The 25,369-nt window shown below is 40.8% G+C and overlaps 1 protein-coding gene and 1 long non-coding RNA gene across 2 annotated transcripts in view; one reads left to right on the top strand and one right to left on the bottom strand.

Annotated features, from left to right (window-relative positions):
* The window catches only part of LOC115490981 (uncharacterized), a 37,599-nt gene extending 19,902 nt beyond the window's left edge, over positions 1–17,697 (bottom strand). The window contains exon 1 of the long non-coding RNA XR_003956925.4: positions 13,884–17,697. This is a non-coding gene — a long non-coding RNA (uncharacterized lncRNA). The remainder of the gene's footprint in view (positions 1–13,883) is intronic.
* Positions 17,698–18,038: 341 nt separating this feature from the next.
* The window catches only part of GLIS3 (GLIS family zinc finger 3), a 140,113-nt gene continuing 132,782 nt past the window's right edge, over positions 18,039–25,369 (top strand). Inside the window, 3 exon segments of the mRNA XM_041711224.2 lie at positions 18,039–20,036; positions 20,039–20,149; positions 20,152–20,226. Of these exon segments, the coding sequence (XP_041567158.2) occupies positions 19,886–20,036; positions 20,039–20,149; positions 20,152–20,226 (337 nt within the window). The 5' untranslated portion in view covers positions 18,039–19,885.

Here is a 25,369-nt window from a genome sequence, read left to right as displayed (position 1 = left end):
AGGTGCTGGATCTGGGTTAGGGCAAGCTCTGGTATTAGCACAGGCTGGGGATGAACAGATCAGAGCAGCCTGAGGGCTTTTGGGTAACCTTATTTGCAGCCTTTCAATACTTAAGGGGGTTTATAAGGAAGATTAACAAAGACATTTTTTGGAGGGACTGAAATAGCAGGGCAAAAGGTAGAACTTTGAAAATAAAAGGGCAGATTCAGACTACACAATGAGAGGGTAGAACACTGGAACAGCTTGCCCAGAGAGCTTGTGGATGCCTCATCCCTGGGAAAACTCAAGGTCAGGTTGGATGGGGCTCTAAGCAATCTGATCTAGGTGAAAATATCTCTGCTTGTTGCAGGGGAGTTGGACAAGATGACCTGCAAAGGTTCCTTCCAATGCAAACCATTCTATCATTCTATGAAGTCAAAAAAGCAACAGATCTCGCATCCCTTTTTCTAGGTTGACAGAAGGCTGGGGGGCTAGCCCAATATATCCATCTCTTTCCCTATATTATTTGGAATCCAAAACTGGACACAGCAATTCATAGCCAAGGCTGATTCATTAACAGATAAAGGATAACTTCCCTGGATCTACTATCTCTGCCTTTGCCAGTAAACCAAGCATTTGGCTGGGTTTCTTTGCTGCAATACTACTTCCCAGGTAACAGAATAACAGAATAATTTAGATTGGAAAAGATATCCAAGACCATCAAGTCCAAGCACTGATCAAATATCACCATGTCCACTAAACCATAGCACAAAGTATCACATTTTTCTTTTTTTCTGAATGCTTCCAAGGATGGTGACTCCGCCACTCACTGAGCAGCCTGATCCAATGCTTAACCACTCTGTCAGTGTAAATATTTTTCTCAATATCCAACCCGAACCTTCCTTGGCACAATTCCTCTTGTCCTATTGCTAGCTGCCTGGAAGAAGAGACAGATCACCATTTTACCAAAACCTTTCAGGTTAAGTGTTCAAAGCAGGTCCCCCCTGAGCCTTTTTTCTCCAGGCTAAATAACCCCAGCTGCCTTAGCTGTTTTCTTGTGGATCTTGTGCTCTGGAAACTTCACAGCTCCATTACCTCCTGTGGACTTGCTCCAGCACCTCAATGTCCTTCTTATAGTGAATGGCACAGAACTGAACACATGATTTGAGATGTGGCCTCACCAGTGCTGAGTACAGGGGGCAATCCCTGCCCTGCTCCTGCTGGCCACGCTGTTGCTGGCACAGGCCAGGTGCCATTGGCCCTCTTGGCCCCCTGGGCACTGCTGGCTCATGCTCAGCTGCTGTCACCAGCACCCCCAGGGCCTTTTCCTGTGGGCAGCTCTGCAGCCACTCTGCCCCAGCCTGTGGCACTGCCTGGGGCTGCTGTGACCCAAGGGCAGGACCAGCCCTGGCCTTGTTGTACCTCACACCACTGGCCTTGGCCATGATCCAGCCTGTGCAGATCCCTCTGCAGAGCCTTCCTGCCCTCCAGCAGATCAGCACTCCCACCCAGCTTGGTGTCATCTGCAATCTCACTGAGGGTACACTCAATACTCTCATCCACATCACTGATGAAGATATTAAAAAGGACTAGCCCCAGTACTGAGCTCTGGGAGCACCACTGGTCACTGGCCACCAGCTGGATGTAGCTCCATGCACCACCAAGCTCTGGGCCCAGCCACACAGCCGGGTTTTTACCCTGTGAACTGCATGCCTGTCTGAGCCATGAGGAGAGAGAGCTGCTCCAGGAGAATAATGTGGGGAACAGCGTCAAAGGCTTTAGTAAAATTCAAGGTGAAATATCCACAGCCTTTTCCTCATTCTCTAAGGTTGTCATCTGGTCATAGAAGGGATCAGGTTGGTCAAGCAAGATGTACATTTCACAAACTCTTGCTGGCTTCCCCTGATCTCTTGGATTTCCTGCTCATTGGTGATTAGTCCTAAGGCCTGTATAGTCATGAAAACTAATAATTTACTGCAGGTTTCCTGGATAAGCAAGGAGTATTACTCTTGAACTAGTCAAAGGAATTTTGCTTAACAACACACATTGGAATTAATTTTGTCTCTTTGATTCAGAAACTTGGGCCGGGATAGGACGTGTGTGAACCTATAACTCAATGATTTCAACTTCTGCTTTTCCCCACTGATTTTTCCCTGGACAGATAGAAAATGTTGCTATCTTAAAAATGTTCAAGAGGCAAGAGATCAAAATGCTTCACAAACTGTCCCTGTCTTGCAGCACAGTTATTTAAGAAATAATCCCAACAGTCATGCTGAAGTGAACATTCTGTAGTTGATGGATGCATCTCCATGAGCCATTGTGGTTGCCAGGGGATCTCTGTATACTCTAGAACTTGAAGTATAGCAAAACCAGGTGGTTTTGCAGAAACTACTTTTCAGAAATTAATCACATTCACAAATGGCACTAAGCTGTCAAAGGCTGAAGGGACCAGTGGGGAGGTCACTGCCACACTGCTACAGCAGAACTCTCCGGCATTCTGTGTATTAGGGGCTGAAGGGCCAGTTTCTTCTTAATATGACTATGCAGAAAATCTAGACTGGGATTATGTTGAAGCTGCAGCAGTGTCCAATATAATTATGGCTTCTCAAAAAGCAAGTCTCGAACATGAAAGGACCCTGTCTCAGGTCTGTCCTACAGAGGTCACTGCAAACCCACTTCTGAGAGAACTGCAGTGCCAGTTTGCAGTATTATCACACTAACACTGAATGCAGGCTGTAGTGTCTTTGTCTATCACTGGTATTTATTTACATCTCACATGTTTGCACAGTGACAAATAAAAATGTCATGCATCCTTTCAGACAGATTCAGTGGAACTTTGAGAGTGAGACATTAGTAAGCATTATGTTTTGACTTCTCTGAGCCAGGAAAAAGAAAAAAATTAGGATCCAGCTCATCCTGTTTTTTAAAGATGGACACTTAACTCTAAGTTAGTATAAAACTTGCATTCTTGAATTTCTGATTTTCTCCTACCTTGAGTAGATTTACATTTTCACAGATGTCTGTAACATTGTGTCTATGATTTTTGGTGAAATCTTTTTATTGTTTGTTAGCATTGTTAGTGGTAAAATAGAGTTTTTCAAATTAGGAAGAAAGCTAATAGTACCTTTGAAAAACTAGTTTCTGCACTTGGATTGAACCTCAGATTGAATTTTGGGAAAAGTTTTCTCAGATGGTAACCCTTATTTAACAGCAATATTATTATATTAAATAATAGGTTTATTTTTTGGATTACTATTCAAGTGTTTGTCTGCAGTGTTGGAGTGCAAGTGATGAAAGAAGACATAGTGATTCTTTTCCCTGACACTGTTTTAGTATCATGGTTTCCAAACCACTGAAATAAGCTTTAAGAAAGAAGCTGAGATCATGCTTCTGTGTACATATTATATCACTGTTTTTAAGGTCTATACTGAAGGAGAACATGCAGGCTCACAGATAAATTTGGGCCTCAAAGATTTTGATTTAGACCTTGATTCATGAACTTACAGAAGTTCCAGCTTTGGCTGCATTGGAGTTCTGCAGCCAGTACTTGGAATGTGTATGTCTTGTGTGGAATTGGAACTTCTGCACCTGGGATGGGGCAGGCCTGGATGTGCAGACAATTGAGATACGGGGGGTCTCGGTCTGTGGCAAGTTGAACGTGAGTCACCAATGCCCTGGCAGCCAGGATGGCCAAGTGTCCTGGGGGGCATCAGGCACAGCATGGCCAGCCAGGCAAGGGAGGGGACTGTCCTGCTCTGCTCTGAGCTCGGGTGGTCTAACCTTGAGTGCTGGGGGCAGTTCTGGGTGCCACAACAGAAGAGAAAAAAAGCTATTGGAGAGTGTCCAAAGGAGGCCCATGAGATGGTGAGGTGCCTTCAGGAGAAGCTGCATGAGGAACAGCTGAGGTCACCTGGTCTGTTCATCCTGGAAGACACTGAGGGGAGACCTCATTACAGTCAACTTCCCCATAATGGGGAGAGGCGACAATGGTATAAGGCAGATTTGCTTGGATATAAGGATGAAATCTTTTACAGTGAGGGTGTTGAGACCCTGAAACTGTTGCTCAGATTAGTTATGGATGCCCCATCACTGGAAGTATCCAAGGTCAGTTTTCACACTCTGATCTAGTGAAGGATGTCCCTCCCATGGGTCATTATTATCTTTAAATGTCAATTCTAACCATAACCATGGTATAATTGTGTATTTTGTAGATAATAAATACCAGAGAGGGTTTTTTAAAAAAATTGCTTTAGAATATGTAAAAAACCCTGTATGCATAGGGAAATGCAGAATATTGAAAAAGGATACTTAAGTATAGACACTTTGTAACAACAAAAGGTGACTTAGGAGTCAGCCATGCTTGCATATATCCGCTGACTTTTTGACTGTTAGTTGAGCTATCAGCATCCTTTGTTGCAAAAACAGTAAAGGAGTATACTAAGAAACTGATTATTGTGGGAGTGGAAACTATGTTATAATAGCTGCTCTGTCTTGAGCTGAATAATGATAAGAACCTAAAAAAATCACCTAATGATCTTATTATGCTTACATAACAGAAATGATCATAGGAGTTGTGATTATAACAGACAATTAAAGACAGATGTGGCTGAGTTTTTTCCCCCTGCTGTTAGTATTATTAATTTATTAGTTTAGCCTGAAGTTAAAAAAAAAATCACCATGGAACATTAATAGTTGGCCAACATCCAAAAATACCATGCAGACCAGAATGGAGAGTAACATTCTATTCTGTTGAGACCTGAGGTGCTTGTCATCTTTCAAAGTACATGTTTTGAGGAGCTCCAGCAAGATCTGAGTAGGAAAATATCATGCCAAGCTCTCACTAAATAAGACCCAGTGCCTCATTCTCATGTGTAGGTGCCCTTTTCCTACTCTCTCGTTCACAATATACCAGGGCCTGTAGGACAGTCCTGGCTGGGCAAATATATTTCGTGGAATGAGGCACCCAAAAGAGAAGCTGTCTGAAGAGGCAGTCAGCAGTTTCCCCTCTCCCAGACACTATAACATCAAAGCTGGGAAGCACCTGGGAATGTATTAATGGTGCAGCAGTGAAAATTAATTAACATCTACTTTAGAGATTAGGTTTTCATTTGTGACAGTACACAAAGGCATATGTGCTCTGAAAAATCTTTAACTTGAAGAAAGCCCTTCTGCCTATCCATGCTTTCTAGTCAGACAGCATTTCTTTTTGTATTTTCCTTCTTTCCTAGTGTCCCTACCTTGTGAGATACTGAAAGCCATGTCTGCAGTCCAGCTAAACATTTAAAACTTGTTTAATTTTAAGTATTTTTATCTTTTTCTATTGAAATCAAACCAATTCAAGTTGTTGAAATGTTTCCCTTTAATAGTAACATTTTGTGCTGTGAAAATTGCAGGAAAAAAAGGATATGAGGAATGCAACAAAAATGTTCATAAGTATTGACAGTCATTACTAGTCTTCAGTATTGCTTTATTTTAGTGGATACAGCCTTTCATTAGATGTTGATAGGATAACTTTTGCTGGGATTTTTGAGTTTATATACATGAATATGTATATATTCTCTCTAGAGATATGATATCTCTTGCAAAAAACAGATGATGCCAAAGTTCTTGGACGGCAACAAGAAAGAAAAAATGCCACAATGTTTTATAAAGATTTATATATATATATATATATATATATATATATATATATATATATATATATATATATATATATATATATATAAATGTTATATAAAGTCTATATATAATTCTCCTGTTTCTCTGTGGTCAGGTTTCCCCACAATTTATATATCCCCCTGTTATGCAACATTTTATGTTGTCAGAGTTGTCAGAAAAAGAAAGAACTATTTTAGCACATATGACACTTTGAGTCTAACCTGGCAACAGCAAACAGTCTGAATTCAACTGCACAAGAAATAATTTATGTTTCTGAAAGTCAGGACTCAGTCTTCATCACAGGTGTGACCAGGAAGGTAGAAAAGGAAAGGAAAGGAAGGAGATCTCATTTACTGTCACAGCACTTCTCTGGAAACCTTGGAAGATTTTTCTCCTACAGCTAAAGTTCACTGGATTTGTTTGTCTAATAATTAGATTATAGAATTTTACTGACAACATTATTTTTCAAGTCAACTCCATTTGAATCCATGAATAACAGAGATTTTTTGTGGAACTGCAAACCCCTTCAGTTACAGAGTGCAGAAAATTAGTAAGTTACTTTGAATTACAAAATTTTAAAAGAGAGCTCCTTAAAAAATAAATTAAAAATACAAAAAGTAACATTTTGGGAGGATCAGAATATGTTTTTGGCAACATGAAGGAAATAGATAGAAATGTACCTAAATCACTTATGCTTATAGACATGTATTGTCAGGGTCACAGAAGTTAGTGAAGTGCATAGGCATACCATAGAGTAGAATTTTGTGTAGTACAAGAAATAATAAGTAAAAATGCAGCTTATTAAAAAATTTAGATGTACTTGTGGATTTTTGATAATTTCTGAGACACTTCATATGCTCAGAAAGAGTGGAACATGCGACTTTGTGTTATTTTTTTCTTGTCTAGGTTTTTTAAACTGGAGCAAAGAAGTGTAATAGGGAATTGGCAGCATTTTAAAGGATTTTCTTTGTGCAATGTAGACTCTTACAGCTTAGAATAACTAATTCCAATGGAATTAAATAAAGACTGTAGTACATTGTAGATTAGATAGATCATCATGGCTGTTTTCTTATCCATTTTACAAATAGATGAAAAAAAGTTAAGTTTTTAGCATTGCTTCACTTATATTCAAGGCAAGACTCAGGAGATGAGTTTCCAATCCACTATATCCCTGTAGTTCTTATAGAGCTAAGTAAATATGAAGATTTGTTGATGCAGTTATATGCACTAGGCTGGTATATGAGTGTGTACTGTTGTGAGAACAAAGTCAGGTAAGTCAGTATTTTGACACATGACTAGCATATAGACAACTTTCCTATTTCTTACATATGTCTAAACACAAAGTTTTGAGAATACTGTGTGACCAGCCATCTATCTGCACTTTGATTTAATTCAGTAGAGGCTATAGGAGTAATTTTTAACTCCAAGTAGAGAAATACTGTTTTAAGGACAAAATTAAATGGTGAAGAAGCAGAAAACATAAGAAACATATTCTAACAGTGAATTATATGATCCCAGGAAAAAGTTAGATTTCTATCAGGATGAATTCTATGTCAAATTAAACAAAAAACAGAGTAACATCAATTTATTCACATGTTGTTTTTAAATTGCGCATCTTCTCATAATGGAAATATACTAAAACAGTTAAAAGAAGGGAGTGTGGGTGATTTCCTTAAAGACATGGTAGAAAGTACAAAGTCAAGGCACCTTTTACTTATGCTTTATGGAGGCAACTGTTGCCTTGTTACAGGCAATGGGTTTCCTGTGGCAATACTATGCATGCAACACCATAGCTTCATCCTTATGCCTTCCCCAGACCCCTTTCTTAATTGCATGTCACCCTTGGGAATAACCACAGTGACTGCTGGAGATAGCCACGTTTGGGGTGAATTGTTCAATATCTGACTGAACGAGGACCTTCTTTTTAGTGTGTTTTCCACCAGTACTTTCTGAACTAAATTAGTTTCTTTAGTAGAAGTCCAAAGGTACTATAATGAAGAAAGCTAACTACACACATGTCAGTATTTATTACAGGGTATGAAGTAAAATTTGACATTAAAAATCAGTGTTGAGGTGCATAGGCACAGAAGCAAGAATAAGAGAAAAATTGCAGTGGTATGTGCATACCACTGAAGTGATTAATAAAATGCTTACTCTCCCAAACAAGAAAAGTGAGTTTCAACATTGTACTTATCTGCTGTTCAATCTAAAATTGCTGGGGCCTACAAAAGAAATCATTATTAATATCAGAAGATCTTACTGTAGGCCAAAGAGTAGTTCCACTTTATCACAGCATTTTCTTCTAAGGTTTCTAAGTGGACTGTGGGAAATTTCCTTCTTTTTTTCTTTGCCCTCAATTAGCATCCTACCTATAACAATATTTCTAGTAGTGTTATTCATCAGTAGGTATTAGGGAATGGATATCATGCTAGCCTGAAAACACTTATAGTTTCTCAATGGAAATTAGACATGGTTGGTTTAGTGTACTTTGGTTCGCATCAAGCTCAATTTGACTTCAAACTCGAATCAGGCATGAAGACAGAGGCACCCAAGCAAATGCAGTCCCTCTGTTCTCTTCACCTATTTGTCAATATTCATGATACTCCCACTTTGTGACCTGAACCCCAGCATATGAAATACCTAGAAAAAGTGTCAGTTAAGTGTTAGTATAGCCTAGCTAAATTCCCCTGCTGATATTATGTCTTTTCACTAATTAATTTTTTATGAGAGTTGGAAAACTTATTGTACTTATCAGTCTCAGTTCCGTCTTCTTCAGGTACATTGTAGGAATATAGAAGTCCCTTGCAATTAATTTTCATCTAATAATTTTATTTTCCAATCCCAAAGGTACATGATATCATTACGTATTTTTATAGATAATGACTGCATTCTTCTGCAAAGGTTCTGCATGTGTGTTTGTACTGTATAAAACTAGACTACAATTTAATTAAATTAATTCTGTTTATCAGTGTATAAGAATGTTGGGGAATCAAACTCACTTTCTTTGAGGAGGTTAGTAGAATGCATATATTTTTTTCATATTTATTCCACAGACAGCTTTCTCTCCACCTGACACTTATATTTAAGAGTGGTAATGGAACAGCTTTTATACATATCTTCAATTCACAGTGCAGGGTGAGTTGCTGGAGCTTCAAGGAGAGGAACTGATTTGTTATAAGGGTATCTACATGCTGTCGAAGATCTTCATAAGTGTTTCTTGCAGTGTGGATGACAAACATATTGCCTCATCTCCTGCGTAGCAAGTAAAACCCTCTAAAAATGTAATATTTGTGAAATACGGATATAGAAAAAGGAAACTGAACACAGAGAAAAGCTCTGTGGCCCTGCTATGTCATGATGTTATCAGACAGCTCTCCTTGATCTCCAGTGAGGAGCAGGTAAATGCAACCTGTGACCTGTGATTGGAAAGATGAAGGATCAAACCCCAGAACTTATGCCCATAATTCCCTATTTTTTCTACTAAAGAAGAGGTATCAGTCCTGAGATGCTGCTCTGTTTCTGATGGGAAACAGAGCCCCCTTGCAGAGTCCCTTCTTGCCAGGAGTCAGTCTAAGCTAAGATAGGAGAGGTGCAAGACTTGATTTTACAGCTAAACCAGGAAAACCCAATTTGATGATATTTTAATACACTGGTGTCAGTAAAAGTATCATTGTATTCTAGGTACTCTTGAGATTCTCTTTATTTTCAGTGGAGTCTTGTCCTCCCATTAAACTGACTGCCACAATATCAAAGGTGTTTGGGTCAATTTTTTTTTTTCAGATTTGTTGCAGAAATGCAAAATTAATTTGTCTTACAATCCTAGTACCTAAGTTTTTTTCCTTAAAAGCTGAGTTCTGCTACTACCAGTATACAGAAGAAAGAGATAAGAAAAACTAGAACCAGCCGTATCTTCTGGTTGTCACATTCCTTATTCTCTATTCCCTCTGCTACAATGGTTTTCCTCTGGACCCTGAAAAAAATAATCTGAGTTTTCATACATGATGCTTCAACATCAAGAGAGTAATTCCCTTTCTTAAAAGCGCTTCCACAAATACCAGTAAACAAAATAAATAATCTCATCTTCATTCAATTTCTTTCTCCCCATTGAATGAACTCTTTTCAGAGTCTTTAGCCACTGACCATCTCCTGTCAGGGCTCACTTATAAATATGGTCTTTCCCTGGGACACAGAAGACAAGAATTTATATGAGCATGTCTCTCTTTTCCTGCATACCTGGGAGTAACACTCTAGGACAAGAAACCCAATGACATGATACAAGAATCAGGCTAGGAAGAGACTTTGCAAGGTCTGGTGGATGCTGTGTTATTCCAGCAGACTTTGGGACAGAGAAAAAGAAGAAAAAGGGCACTTTTTTCCTTAAAAGAAGAGTATTTTGAAAAATGCTTCTATGTTGGATAGTTTGTAAACTGAAGGCCTAAATCAAAGTTCACTGTACCCTCATATAGCATGCAACTATGCATTTATTTGAACAATAAATAAAAGATTTTACTGAACTATGAAAATTTAATTGGGACTGAAGTGACAAATATAAATTTTTACTCTCAGATCTTGGATCAGTGACAGAAAAAGTTCACAGATATTACTGTGGATTCTGACACATTTCTTGAATTTCAGAATCCACTAGCTCCATTACATTCTTTTTGATAGAGGGGATAAAATTTGCAATAGTGAAAATAAAAAGTAGTAGTTTTCTGAAGGACTAAGACCTAGCCATTTCATAATCAGGAAATTTTATGTGAGGAATGAGTACGGGTTCATACTGATGGATATGAATATGCAACAGTGTATGACAGTTATGAACATGAAGTTGTGTCACTCACTAAGAAAACTTTGGATGCACTTACTTTTAATGCACTTATTAGTCTTACCTGCCTTATTTTACATAAGCTTTGCTGCTATTTCAGCACATCAGAAGTTAAGCATTATCTTTAGATATGAGCTACAGTTTCTAATGCTACCTTTGTTAATTTGAGGTTCTGATTGTCCTCCTTACTTTATGCTCAGGACTTCTCACCAGGCTTCATCCATGACAACAAAAGTTCTTATTCTGTGTATAAAGGCTACCTGTATCTTGTGGTTTAGACCATGTGTTTCTCAAGGTGATAGGATCCATCACTACTTTTCATAAGAAAAATTGAGAAAATTTACTTCACATACATAGAAATAATTTGATAAGGGAAAAAGATTTTTAAAATGGTGATTAGATTTGGTTTCTGATATTGTCATGGCTATTTAAAGCAATTTATTTAACACAAACTCACCATTTATTTGGTAGATTTGAATTAAAATGAGCACTTTGACAGTATATACCTTTTTTGTTGTCTGTGTTACTCATTTACATACATTATCATGGCTATCATGTTAGTTTTTGGATAATCCTTGAACTTTTTAGTGAAGACTTCCAATTAAATGATAATTGCATAGAAAATTCTGGCATATAGCATGAGTAAAGAGACAGTAAACAAAAAACTTATTGAGCTCACAAATAAATTCTGTGCTTTCATGTGGAAAAGACCCTTTCAGTTGTCGGTTCTTTTACTATGATTTTTAAAGTGAGACGCATCTTACAAATATTTCTGCTTTAAATGTGCTATGAATAGTAAATTTATTTACAAGTTTCTCAATCTCTAAGTATCCGTACTCTTCGAAAAAAATCCCAAAACACTGGAAAGCCATGAAACTTTAAAACAAAGATTGAAGGCTCAATATCTCTGCTAGGTTTTCTGGGTATGTAAAGAACACAGTACCAACTTATAAAAGTCACAGTCACATTAATTGGATATAGTATGAATGAATGACAACGGACCTTTAGCTTGGAAGAGTTTCTTCAGCTAAGGATCCAGGCTGACCTAGCAGAGCCCAGTGATGTGGACACACCAAAATATATCCCGCTCCCTCAACTTTCCTCCTAACAGCTCTTGCAGCACAATAGGAATACAGGAAACCTTGGAAGAAGCCATCAGGACTGCCACAGTGCAGTTCTTATTCTTGGAGAATTGGGATTTAAAGTTGTTTTAAATGCAGGGTTGGTCATGCTGGGCATGAAAGAGGGCACCTGCTGCGCTCTTCAGTTGCCCAACCATGTCAGTGGGCTCCCTTGTTTGGAGAATCCCTGGCTGATAGATGCCCTACCATGAGGTCTGCATGCTCATGCTGGTAGAGTGATTGAGTAATTTGTTGCTCTCTGAGGCTGGCTTTTCAGCAGCTTCATTCACCTCTAGCTTCAGTTCATTTATATTCTCAATTTCCCAATTACACCAGAGGGGAATAAGATGGACCCAAACTGAAAGAACCAATGTGTTTCAGTAGCTGGGACATACCCTGTATGTGCAGCAGTATTTTCGAGAGCAACGGGCGCTCTTAATGGCAATTACCTCTTGGCTGCAACTGTTGCTGCAAGAGCTGATCATCAGCCTGGGGCCCCAGGATCCCTGTGTTTTTGCTCTGAGTGGATACTTCCAACTTTATCACAGCGCTAGTCCTGTGGTCTTTCCAAGTCAGATTTCCTTCTAATTGAGAAGGGCTCTTGCATGCATATCACAGCTTTCTATGCCTGGTGGAAAAATGCCACCAGGCATTAAGCCACTTCATCCTATTTCCCGCTTCCAAAGCCCTCTGTTTTACCTGCTACCCTGCCGTACCATTAGGTTTTCTCGTACTCGTCACACACAGGTCGCATCCAGGCCCCCTTACAGCCTCCGTCCGCGCAACTCCCCACGCATTCCCCATAAAACCCGTAGCGTGTAGCCCCCAGACTATCCTACAGGGACCCTGCAGCCCCTACTGCTTCTTCCTCCGTCAGAATTGGTTTGGCACCGCAGCTCCCTTCGGTTCCGTTACACACAGACACAAAATCCCCCCCGCCTCCCCTACCGCAAACACCTCTGGCTTCCAGCGCACCCCTCCGTTCCCTCATTCCCTCCAGCGTCTGTGCAGCCCGCCCCTGCCCCGAAGCCTCCCCCTCGGCATCTTCCAGCCCCTACAGGGCCACCCCATCAAGCCCCCTGCACCGCCTGCCAGACCCCGGCTCCTCCCGCCTCTGCCCAGCTGTGTCCCCCTGCCCAGCCATGTCCCCCTGCCCAGCCATGTCCCCCTGCCCAGCCGTGTCCCCCTGCCCAGCCGTGTCCCCCTGCCCAGCCGTGTCCCCCTCACAGCCGTGTCCCCCTCACAGCCGTGTTCCCCTCACAGCCGTGTCCCCCTCACAGCCGTGTCCCCCTCACAGCCGTGTTCCCCTCACAGCCGTGTCCCCCTCACAGCCGTGTTCCCCTCACAGCCGTGTCCCCCTCACAGCCGTGTTCCCCTCACAGCCGTGTCCCCCTCACAGCCGTGTTCCCCTCACAGCCGTGTTCCCCTGCCCAGCCGTGTCCCCCTCACAGCCGTGTCCCCCTCACAGCCGTGTTCCCCTCACAGCCGTGTCCCCCTCACAGCCGTGTTCCCCTCACAGCCGTGTTCCCCTCACAGCCGTGTCCCCCTCACAGCCGTGTCCCCCTCACAGCCGTGTTCCCCTCACAGCCGTGTTCCCCTGCCCAGCCGTGTCCCCCTGCCCAGCCGTGTTCCCCTCACAGCCGTGTCCCCCTCACAGCCGTGTTCCCCTCACAGCCGTGTTCCCCTCACAGCCGTGTCCCCCTCACAGCCGTGTTCCCCTCACAGCCGTGTCCCCCTGCCCAGCCGTGTCCCCCTCACAGCCGTGTTCCCCTCACAGCCGTGTCCCCCTCACAGCCGTGTTCCCCTCACAGCCGTGTCCCCCTGCCCAGCTGTGTCCCCCTCACAGCCGTGTTCCCCTCACAGCCGTGTCCCCCTCACAGCCGTGTCCCCCCGGGGCCGCTCCCCCCGCTCGGCGGGGCGGGCGCGGCCGCGGGAAGGGTTAACGGCGGGCACATGACAGCGGGGCACGGGCTGCCGCGCTCAGCGGGAGCTGCGGCTGCCGCCGGGATAGGCGGGAGCTGAGTGCCTGAGCCCCGCGGCGGCGCCGCGCCCCGCCGAGCGTGCCCGCGCCCGGGGACTTGCGGCGTGGCGCGGCACGGGCACGGCACGGGCACGGAACGGGCACGGCACGGCCCCGCCGCTGCCCCGCTCGCCGGACTGCTCTCAGCCCCGCGCCGCCGGCCCCGGCGGGGACAGGGTGAGTCGGCGGCTCACGGCCTCCGTGTCAGCGCGGGGAGGGCGGAGGAGAAGGGAAAGCAAAACAAACGCTCTTGTGGTGCCGCCAGTTCGCGGTTACTCACCTCGCCGGCCGGTCCGCCGCCGAGATGGGGACGCAGCTCTGTCTGGAAAGACGGGACAGACACACGCCTGGGAGATTTGTCATCCCACTGGTGAATAACCGGAGATAGGTACCCGCGGAGGGAGGCTGCGGAGCGGCGCGGGCGGGAAGCCGGGAGCGGCCGGGGGTACCGGCCGGAGTGATGTGCATCCCGCGGAGCTGCCGCGCGGAGGCTCGTGGCTCTAGTGCCGGGCAGTGTCCCGCCCGGGGCTTCCTCTCATCCAGGGACTGTCCCCGTCCGCAAGAGACCAGACGTGTCGTGCTTGGTGAGGTGACAGCTCTCTTCATCTGCCGGCCTGTACATTGCTAGCAATTCCAGCCTCTAAAAAGACTCTAAATTCATGACTTTTAGCTGTGCTTTCCTCCCTTTCTCGCTTTTGGCCCCAGCTGATCCTTCTCATGCTTTAATTGCGAGATCTGTGGGGTGATCCGTGGTAGTGATAAGGGTGGCGTTAGTTGTCCCCCTGGCCATCAACCGGGCGCCGTGTGGTGGCCTCCTGCACGAGGGGCGGTCATAGCAGGGGCACCAAGGCAGGGCAGGTGTCCATGGCCCTAAACCTCTGCCTCTGGGGACATTGTTGGTGGTTTTCTATGTCCTGCATGGATTGAAGATCTCACCATTGCTGACACGGCAGCATTAGCAGTTGTGCCTGCACTCCTGGAAAGTTCAAAGCCATTACAGGCAAAGTGAACAAGGCACCACTGAGAGCAAAAGGTGCATGAAAGGCTTGCAGGAACCTTTGTTTGCTAGGTGAGGATGCTGTGGCTACTGATGGCATGTCAGAAAGCCTGCTCAGACTCAGGTACTCCGTGCTGCCTGTTCTATATTGGGTTTTTCAAGCACCTTGTCTGAAGGTTGTAGCTAGCCCTGCTGACAATAAGTTTGCTGATTTGGAGCAACCACTTGCAGTAGCACCACTCTGATATTTAAGGTCCTAGTAGAGAGGAAGCTTATGAGATCTTAATTAACATAATAAACTTGAGAAGGTTTCTCTGGCAGACTGGCAAGAATGGTAACTACACTAGGATATACATCATCCTGTCCACTGATAACGGCTGCTCTCTTGGTGGCATTTGCAGCAGTATCAGTGACTGTGCTCTGCTCTGTGTTTGTACAGTCCCTTGCACAAAGGCATTCCTTTCTGTGACTAATCTTCCTAGGAATTATAGTGATGCAAGTAATAAGTAATTAGTAGATTTCATTAGACTAGCTCTGAGAAACACAATCATATTTGGGGGCTGGTTGCCTTGAGTGCTGTGGAAGATCTTTAGCTATCATTCGCCTTGCTTGTTTATGCTGTATCATTCTGATGATGCTCAAGAGCTAAAAACCTTCAGCTTGTGTGGGCTTTTCTAATTTTCCTTGGCTGAAAACCTGGACCTTAGAAAAATGTGATATTTTCAGACAACTTGCAGTTTGGAATGAAGACCCCTGTGGTACTTCAGGAATACTACTGTGAAGAAATGGATACAAATTGCTAAAACGGAGGATGCTAATATGATATAATTATTATTCTCAGTAGTGTGTGAGTTCTGAGATACTGGGAGACATGGAGGGTGGGGAAGATGTTCTGTATAAATTGAGAGAAAAGCTTATTTTTAGACCCAGTTTTGAAAGCACATTGTCTTCCTTCATTGCAGTTGGGATTCTTAATGTACCTATTGTTCCAAGCCTAATTTCAATCTCTCAGTTATTTTTTCTTGCCTAGTTAAATCTCTATGTGGTTTTCCTTTTCAATGAGAATTTATTGCCGTGCTCTGTTCTGCAAACTAGAGCAAGATAACTGTACAAAAACTGTAGCACTTCCTATGCATGTGTGCTCTATTTAGAAAATGCATGGTGGCTTACACCTGTATTAAGGTTTGTCTTTCTCACAAGCAGTTGTGAGACACAAAAACCTCAGGAGTAAGTGAGGCTGAGGTGAAGCATCCCTATAGCTTTTGGTGCCTGTTCCTTTCCGCTCTCCATCACAGTCCTGTGCACCCAGACTGGCTCATGTGTGTGTGTGATGCCAATACTTCTGAGTAATTTCATGTGGTGCCACTGAAAGATGATGCTCCAGAAACCATGGCCATGCATAGATGGAAGGGCTGATAGGGGAGAATAGAGCTCAAAGGGTAGGTAGACACTTTGGGTGGCCATGCTGCTGCTCAGCCCTGGGAGGAAGTAAATTTTTTCCTGGAATTGTGCCAAGGAAATTGTTGAGGGGAACATGGTGAGAGTCTTGGCTATCCATATTCATGTTTGGGATGAGGGCAGGCACTCACAGTCTTGGAATGCACAGTCCCAGAGGAGGGGGTTATGGTTCATGTTTGATTTCTGTGGTGTCTGGTAGCTGTTGCAGAGGTGAGATGTGTCCAGTGGAAAAACAGGAGGTTGAGTGCCTTGTCTTTCAGTCTTCTCCTTTGTGATAGTGCTTGCTACACTGCGTGCAAAGTGCCAGTGTCTAATAACTGCTTCCATGAAAGCATCTCCTGAGCTGGATTTACTATTCCTTAAACTGATCTCTGCAGTGGAGTAATTTAGCTTCTGTTGAAATTGAAAAGTATTTTACCTCTTCTTTCAGTGGGTGAAGCAGTAAGCCAACTCTGATTAAAGCTCTCAAAACTGCACTGGAAAGGTAGACAATATAGCATACTGTGCTACAGACATAGATTTGTGAATTACTCTTTTGTTTCACCTTCTCAAGGAGGAGTGTTTGGATTTTCCAAGACTTCAGTTCAGCTTGAATTTAAATTTTATTTTGATGAAAGTCAATTTATGAGTCATTGCAATGGATTTTGAGCACTTATGTTGTCATAATGTTATTGATGCAAAGTCATAGAACTTTGAGTAATGTCAGCTTAGGAAAAAGGAGACTTTAAAAGCAGTGGACATAAGTGGTTTTTTGACATATGTGGGAGCACAAAAAGGTCACTATAGTATCTTACTGATGGACAGAAACATTGCATTCGAAGATGGAAAGTGCTTCTGTTTCTTTAGTAGAACAAAGTAATTTGTCAGTACAGCCAACTAATTTCAGGTAATTATTATTTCCATGTTTTTTTTATTTGTTTGTTGGAGGGATTTTTGTGTTTTAACTTAGCACGTAAAATTTCAGCCATACTCAGGATTGCAAAGCTTATTTCTAAATAAGCCATTGTATTTGGTGCTGTACTCTCACGATTTCCAAGGTCACTTTGATTAGAAGTGTATGGTGTTTTACTATTATGGGTAGCTGTTTATGGATTTCATGCAAAAGATAGTTAGACTTTTAGGAAATAATTCATGTCCTAATTTAATTATCTATATATAATTTAATGCACCTCTAGATAATCTGGTGCTTTGGTCTCATTCAGTTTGGCCACTAATATGAGAAGATCCTGATTTCCTGATGGAAATTGATATTAAAATTCCACAAAATAATACTTTTTAAAATGAGAAGACTTACACTCTCCAAGGTGCTTTAACATTTTAAAGAGCTAATATATTCATTTGCATGTCAGTGTAATGTTATGCATTTTCATGATAGAATCAGAAAGGAGACTAAAGGAAGAAAATGCAGAAGAATGGCTTAACATGTTTCTACTCTCATAAAAAAAATTTGATTTGTTTCTGTTTGCAGGTCAATTGGTTCAAAAAACAGTTGCTAACATGAGAAAGGAAATCATTAGTTCAGAGGCCTTTCTTCAAGTGTAAAAACCACAACAGTAGGAAATGAGAAAGATGATAGTAGAGAACACTGTCATTCCTTGTAAGATATAATGTTGCTAGAGAAGAATAGCACGAGACACCAGCATTATAACAAGACAAGTTGTATATCAACCTTAGTTTTATAAGCCTTGTAGATCTGTGTAACCTGTGTAGAAAAATTCAGTTGATTAAACTAAAGGTTCTTTTGTTGAGTAAAGCTAATGCTTTCAGTATGTTATAATTGTCTCTTAATTATATTTGTACTTTTCTAATGTAGTTAAAATTACAGACAAGAACTACAGGGAAGAATGATTTTTATTTGTAGCCAGTCTATGGTGATATGGTATAAACCCTTGCCAGCAAAACTTGCCCCCTTTTTTTTTTTTTTTTTTTTTTTTTTGTATGTTCTTCTCTAAATACTTGGTCACCTGTGTTAAGGCAAGGGACTTTCTGCTTTTAAAATAAACTCTGAGAATTTAAGAACAGTCAGCTCTTCTTGTCCTTGTCTGACTTCACTGGAGAGAGTGATTTATGCTTCACTCAGGCACAAAAATAAGTAAAACTGATTTTTACTGTTGTACTTTACAATTTTTATTTGCTCAACATAAAAATATAACAATCAAAAATAGTATGTAGAATAAGGCTTTCATGATCATTTTAGTGTGGTTAAGGCATATCTCTCCTAGTTAGAGATTTTGCTCTTGCCTTTGAAGATAACATGCTTAAGCCTTTAATTTTTAGTGAGTTTTACCTGGAACCTGTGTGTGAATACCTACTCATAGATGTCTCTGTAGGCATTTGGATGACTTTCAGTCTAGATGGGTGCTGTGAATGCAGTTTTGTGAAATAAACAGGATGCTTTGTATTTTTTGTCCGTTCACAGATGGAGAAAATGGAGACATTGCAGAATCAGAGTAAGCAAAAGTTTAAGTATGAAGGTTTTATATTAAATTCAGTGATGAATATTCTGTTTGGAATCTTACTGGCTTCAGTGTTGAGTATTTTGAGCTGAAGATAAAGTTATAGCTCAGTGTTTTGCTGCAAGGAGACCATTAAAACCTTAATGGTATATGGATTAAAACACCATTGAAGCCATACTTCTGTTTTGTTGCTGTCAGCTTAATTTGTTTATCTGAACAAGTTAATTAGGCACTGAGTCTATGATTGAACAAACTGCTTAAACATGTGCTTAATGCTTAACAGATGAACCTAGTGATGAAAATTGGACCTAAACTGTTCAGCTGAATTAGGGCTGAAGTTATTCCCCATCTGTATGATATCTTAGCCCAGTGACTTACAAATGCTGCTTTTGCCTAAAAATCTTTTCTATGTCAGAAAAATTTTAGATCTACTTGATTCTGCCTTGGAGAAGGTTGTGGCTGAGATGATCTCTCAAACCCCTTACTAATCTTGTCTTCTAAGATTTAAATAATAGGAAAACATAAGTGACGAAAAGTCAGAGTTCAAAAATTATTGGTATAACTGGAAAGCTATCCTTGAAGATTTGCTACTATGTGATTATATTTCAATTATGGCATACCTATAGGCTTATAATAAGCATTCAGTTTCAAAGTGATCACAGTTGTGTTTATAAATGCTTCTGTGCTGTGCTTTCCTCCAGTACTTCTCTGTTGTGAAGTGCCACAGAGTTTGAGGGACCACAGAGGCTTTTCTGTGGTTTCACTATTCTCTTCATGTTGCTTTATGCATGTCCTTTAGAATGTGACCTGCTGCTTTCCTGTTTTGTCAACATCTATATGGTGCTTCCCTAGTGCAGGTGCTTTTCAGCATAGACTGAGGAAATGGCAGAAAAATTTGCAATAGATTAGCTCATCCTAATGACAATTCCCTGTCAGAGGTCTTTTCTGGCTGCCTTATTGTAGTTGGTCAGCATTCACTTAATGTCATGGCTTATTTAGATAATGTGAAGGCAGCTGACCTTATTACAAACTTCAGCTTTTTGAAGAGTGGAGAAAGGTAAGAAAAGGTTTTCTTTGTGTCAGAGCTGAAGTCATTGCTTGGCTTTATTCTTTCTTCCTGAGGGACCATATAGAGCTTGTACTTAGTTTCTTGTAACCAGTAAAGTCACAAAATTAATAGTCATGTGCAGTCCTCTTTCATCTGTTACTTACTACAATATAATTTGGTTTTATTTATGTATTTTTTTAAACAGGTGTAGTACACAGTGGATTTCTCACTGACTTTAGATTGGTATCAGTCATAGCTATGGGTCTGTAAAAACACACTTTGATTACATTAACTTTTTAAAAAGTAGTGGGAGATGATACAGTATGAGCCATTGGACAGCAGGTATTCCTCAGGGACCTAGGATCAGCTGTGGACAGTGGATCTCACCAATCAGAACTCATGCAGGAGCACCCTGCCCATCTTCCAATAGCAGCACCCCAATCCCAGCTACTGGAAACTTGCCTGCCAGCCTGCACTTGGAGGAAGGATAGCTCCTCAGAGCAGCACCATTGACAGTCCTATTCACTCCCCTGCCTTAAATTCCAAGAAACGTGTGGTTAGAAATGAGAATGACCCTTTATTACAAGTCCCGAATCCCCAGAACTGCAAGTCCCACAGTTTTTGAAGCCAAAACAGCAAGAATTTTCAAACGCTTTCTTCCCATGCTGAGATGAAGTTAATAATAATTTTTTTAGTGCCATCAGTAAAAGCATTTTTTTCCAATAGTACATATGCAGATGGTATTGGTTTAAGCAGATAGGAGCCAGTCACTTCTTTATCGCTCTTTTCCTACAAAGGAAGAGACACTGCAACAAGATGCCTTGATATTTTCCACAAAATAAACTCATAATTTAATTATGTTCAGGGACTTTGTATTGCACAGCATTTGCTTGGAATCATTGAGTTGTCCTAAGATTCTTTATAAACAGAATAACCTAACCTTTTGACTCAAAAAATCCACAGAATATTTTTATGTTCTGTGGCACCAGAATTTTGTCAGTGCTATCAGGAATACTCATTGGATGCATGAACACACCTTTCCACTGGTGAGTAACTGCTGCTTACTGATGAAAGCAGCAATAGTCATGCTTTTTTTAAGGTGTCTAGGCTGGATGTGCTGTAGAGTGCTTTGTCTTGACCATAGATTTGCAATGCACTTCTTGAAATCACTGTTTATGCAGTAGAAATTAATGATGCATAACTGCCACAAAATTTGGAGTCTGGTTCTCTGTGAGTAAGTGCTTTTGCATCAGATGAAAACGTACTTGACTGTCTGCTTTTTGAGTCTTAGAAGTCAAAATGGAACATTTAAGTTTACAATACTTCTTGACTCTGGTCATGCTGGAGATGGGGTTACTCCTTTGGAGAAATTTTTTATCTTATTTTCAAAATTTAATGTACATAGACATGAGAATTTAATGTATAGATAATAATTAAATGGTTTAAAATGAAATAAATTAAATAAATGATAAAAGGCTTAGGCTGATATCCAAGTGAAAGTGGAGAAAAGGAGAGAGACTTCCCATTTTATTACAAGTGTGTTGCTTCTCTCAATTTCCTGTTTTTCTTCACTACTTCCATTTGAAAATTTAGGAAGTCTGTCCCTCTTCAGTAAGGCTTGCAAACTTGAACCAGCATCATTCCAGAGCTAGTTGAAAGTTAACTGCATGTTGAGCGCTCTGCTGAGTCAGACTGGTGGTAATACATATACATATTCATTGCGTGACCTCTGGGATCCCTGATCTGGTGCTCAAAGTGGTGGAGGTGGTGGGTGTAATCCACAGCACACAGAGTGAAAAGAGGTGGACTCCCCACTCTTTCACTTCAGGCAGAGCCTGATTCTTGCTGTCTTCAAAATTATATGTCTGAAAACTGAGAATCCATACGGAGATCTTTAAAGTAGCCCTACATAATAGCTAATCCACCTACAGTATGTGTTGCAGAGCAGCACGGGAAGGTGAAGAGAACATCAACCACTTCAGTGTCCCTGGTTTGTGGATTTTGAACTGGTATTTTTATCTGCTGTGCCCAATTGCTCTGTTCCTAGATGCTGTCAATTCTGCCTTTCCTTCTTGGTCTGATTAGCTCATGTGTAATATAGTCCACTTTTTTGGTAGAATAGGAAGTAGAAAATTCAGCTGATTAGCTGGCATTAGGGAAGATTATGTATAAACACTGTGGACATTTTAAAATACTGTGGACTTCAGATACCAGCTCTGGTCTTCAACATCTCTCATCAGTGCAGCTCTTCGGGCAGAAGTTTTGTTATGAAAAATAATACAATTTTAAAATGCCAGCTTTTAACTGAATATTCTATTAAGAAAGTAATTTATTTTAAGGTATGTAAATTTCAAACTGTTCAAATTAGAACTGTCATGTTATGTCCAAAAGTTACATATTCAAAGATTTAATACCAGCATATCTATACCTTATGCACATCTGAATAGTAATTTTGTTTTCTAGGAAATCTAGTAGCTATTCTTATTTCTTGTCTTGTTAATTCCTATGTGCAGACAATGGATTTGTGAGTGTGAGCTGGACTATATTCAGGCATATCTTGAGTATTCTCATGTCTCATGTTGTGATTAAAATCACAAATCTTTCTGAAAACAGCACATACTTTCTGAAAGCACCAGTATGTTCAACGCTTCTATTTGTTTCTCATATTGAGTCAATGAAAAGGTATATTTGAAGTTAATTGAGAATTATTAAAGATAAACATATCTCTGCTGGTCTAGGTAGTTGCAGGAGGTAACTGTGGGGATAATTAGGGAGCCCACTTTCGATTTTTCCCTCAGCATTATTGGTGAACACTATGGGAGGGAGGATCCAGCTCGGGATCTGAATCAGAGAGGACATACTTAACATGTTATGACAATTCATCCATAGTTTAGGAGTTATACAATATGTTGTAGTCTTAAAGCAGCCTGGATTTGGCTGATGAAGAATTTTTACTGATGCTGACATGGTATTTGTGACATCAGTGCAACTGCAGCACCTCCAGCCACTGCACTCACAACCTGGTGGAGAAGTCTGACGTGGACAGGGAGAGGGGAGAGGCAGCCAGAAAACCTGGTTTTTGGTCTTCCTGTGGTTGTGGTTTGAGCTGATATGTCTGGCAGGATTTTCAGTAATTGTAAGCAGCTCACAGTTGTTAGTGCCTTAGCCACCTCCTTGTGTCCCTGTTCTCCCTGCAGCAGGTGACACTACACGTAGGGGGAGTTCAAGCCTTGAAACAGTCTGGCCTTTCGTTCCACCTTGACAGCTCTACTAAAACCAGTGCAGTCAGCATGTGGGTGTTTGATGAAGGCTGTGTTACAATTGTGAAGATATTAAATAAATGTCCCTGAAATAGAGCTTGAGGAAGCAAATCTGGACATTTGCCCCCAAATGGGGAACTTCAATAAGAAATACAGAAACTTGTGCAGATAGGCATGGACCCACTTTGTTTTCCTTTTCCAGGCATTGAAAAGACAGCTGTCATCTTTCATTTCTGAGGTTTTCTGTAGTGTTTATTCCTTGACATAAAGACAATTCTGTATTTTATTTTCTGCTTTCTTGCAAATGTGACTGTAATTTTTTTTTAATGGTAAAATGAGTCAATTAGTTCATTTGTTCATGTGTAAGATGAGCTTGTTTTCTGTTAGAGATCATTAGGGCTCTTTCTTATCCTGGCAATAGGTGACATACCATTACATCTTGGTATTTGATTTGATTTGATTTTCCCTTCAGAGACTCTGGAAGAAGAAACAGCTCCAGTGCTACTAAGCTGTGTGAGAACTGTGAACTTGGTCAGCGAGGATAATTTGTTTCCAGTTGCCAAAAGAGCCTTGTTTCACTTTTGAACAATAACCCACAGGTCTGTGAGGAGTGTTATGTGCTGAAGTGTTAATCAGTAAGCAGCTTGAGCCACACTTGAAATCTCTTTAACATACTTATTTTGCTCTCTAGTACTTCTGTTTTTTATGTGTCAGTTGGCGCAGTCTGAAAAAAAGACAGTCATCAGTATTCTGTGCAGTTCCTGATGCAGAAATCTTACTCAAGACTCACTTTCTTTTTTAGTTGCTTTCTGTAATCAATAACTAGGCAGTTTTAAAGCCTGGTTATTGATGATATTTAAGTTTGATGTAGTATTTAGTAGAATTAAGTATTGATTATATTTAAGATGATATTAAGATATTTAAAAACGTAAGTGATAATGATCTTAGTTTTATACAGCTTGGCACATTTTTCAGGTTTGCACATCTTTTGGTGGCCTTGATATGCTTGAAAAAACAACATCAATGCACAGAATGCATTGGCATTGCAGCTCTGGTAGTTGTTTCTGGAAATCCTTTCTGAAGACAATAAGGATGGGCCTTGGTGAATGCTTTTCTCTTGTCTAGGACTTTTCAAAATGGTACAACTGTGAACATGAGAATCCTTGAGTTTAAATCAGAAATTAGTTTTAGGGGCTGGATGACCTGGTTGGGCTTGAACAGGTTCACTGCTGCTGTTGGTATGCCTCTCCTAGAATGTGCAAGAAGTTTACTTAACTTTTATGTAAAAGCTAGTGCACAGATTCCTGTTGCAAGACACTCCTTTGGAGTGCTTCTTTCAGGCTTATTTCTTTCCTCCCTATCTTTCATGTTTCAGGCATGGTTCAACTCCTGAACACAAATGACGTTCAGGCATATCAGAATTGATGGATGGAAGGGAATGATTTACACTGATTCTGTACTTTTGCAGTCTTTATCTTAAAAGTTCAGAATTATGTTTAAGAACAAAATGTTGAAGAAAACAAAAAAGCTGGAGATACCAAAATTCATTTGTTATACAGGCCCCAGGCAACTTATAAAGGCCCATGAAGAGTCTAAGGCTTAATGCCAAAAAGGAGCTACTTTACACAAGAACTGTAAAGCCACTCAAGAGTATTAGGCATGTTGCCAACAGTTTCCTATTCTGTGTTGAGTGTATTTTAACTTCTCTCATACTGTGTCTTATACCCTTTACCCTCCACTTTGTGGACTCAGACAGTGAGATTTAAAATTAATGGCAGCAATCCAAAATGCAGTATAGCGAAGGTGCTGGTTTTAAGTAAGGCTCACATTTCTTTGATTTTCCTAGACCAAATATTATTCTTTCTGACTGGAGCAAACCCAATAAAGGGGATAGGGTGTATTAATCAATAGGTTTCTGACGCCTGTTTTCACTATGATGACAGCTTGTGGTTTTCCTCCATTGTCACTGATGCTTATTTATGTCATCCTAAAATTGGCTAATGAGTTCTGTATCCTCCAACTCTACAGAGAGGAAAATTTGATGCCTCAGGTCAAGCTATTAAAAGAAAACCTAACTGGATCAAACTATTATATTTTCACTTTACTCCAAGAATCTTCAACTCTAGTTAATGATTTTTCAGTTTTGTTTTATCACCAGGAGATGGCACTAATAAAATCTGTTTTCGTATTGAGAGATGTATGTTTCAGCCACCCTTTATAGAGGAAATTAGTAATAAAAATCCAGTTGAAGTATGAAAATTCTGGAAGTTTTGTACGTGAAAATTATTGAAAACTGTATTGAGGCCACCTGCTTCTCTGGGTGAATGAAGATCTCACTATTATGGTATGAATATGGGTAAGTCACATAAATTTCCTGGGCCTCTATTCTTTTTGTTGGCAAATTTTGGAAAAGTTATTTTTTCATTAATAAAGTGATTTGAGTTCTCCACATAAAATGCAATTTATTAATGTCAAGCACAAAATTAATTTTAGACCTGTCTATGCACCTATAGAGATGGAACATAAAATAGAAATTGTCTATGCCTT

This window comes from Taeniopygia guttata, chromosome Z, assembly GCF_048771995.1.
Source record: "Taeniopygia guttata chromosome Z, bTaeGut7.mat, whole genome shotgun sequence".
In the NCBI taxonomy this organism is placed as follows: domain Eukaryota; kingdom Metazoa; phylum Chordata; class Aves; order Passeriformes; family Estrildidae; genus Taeniopygia; species Taeniopygia guttata.
This window is presented reverse-complemented; position numbering and strand designations above follow the sequence as displayed.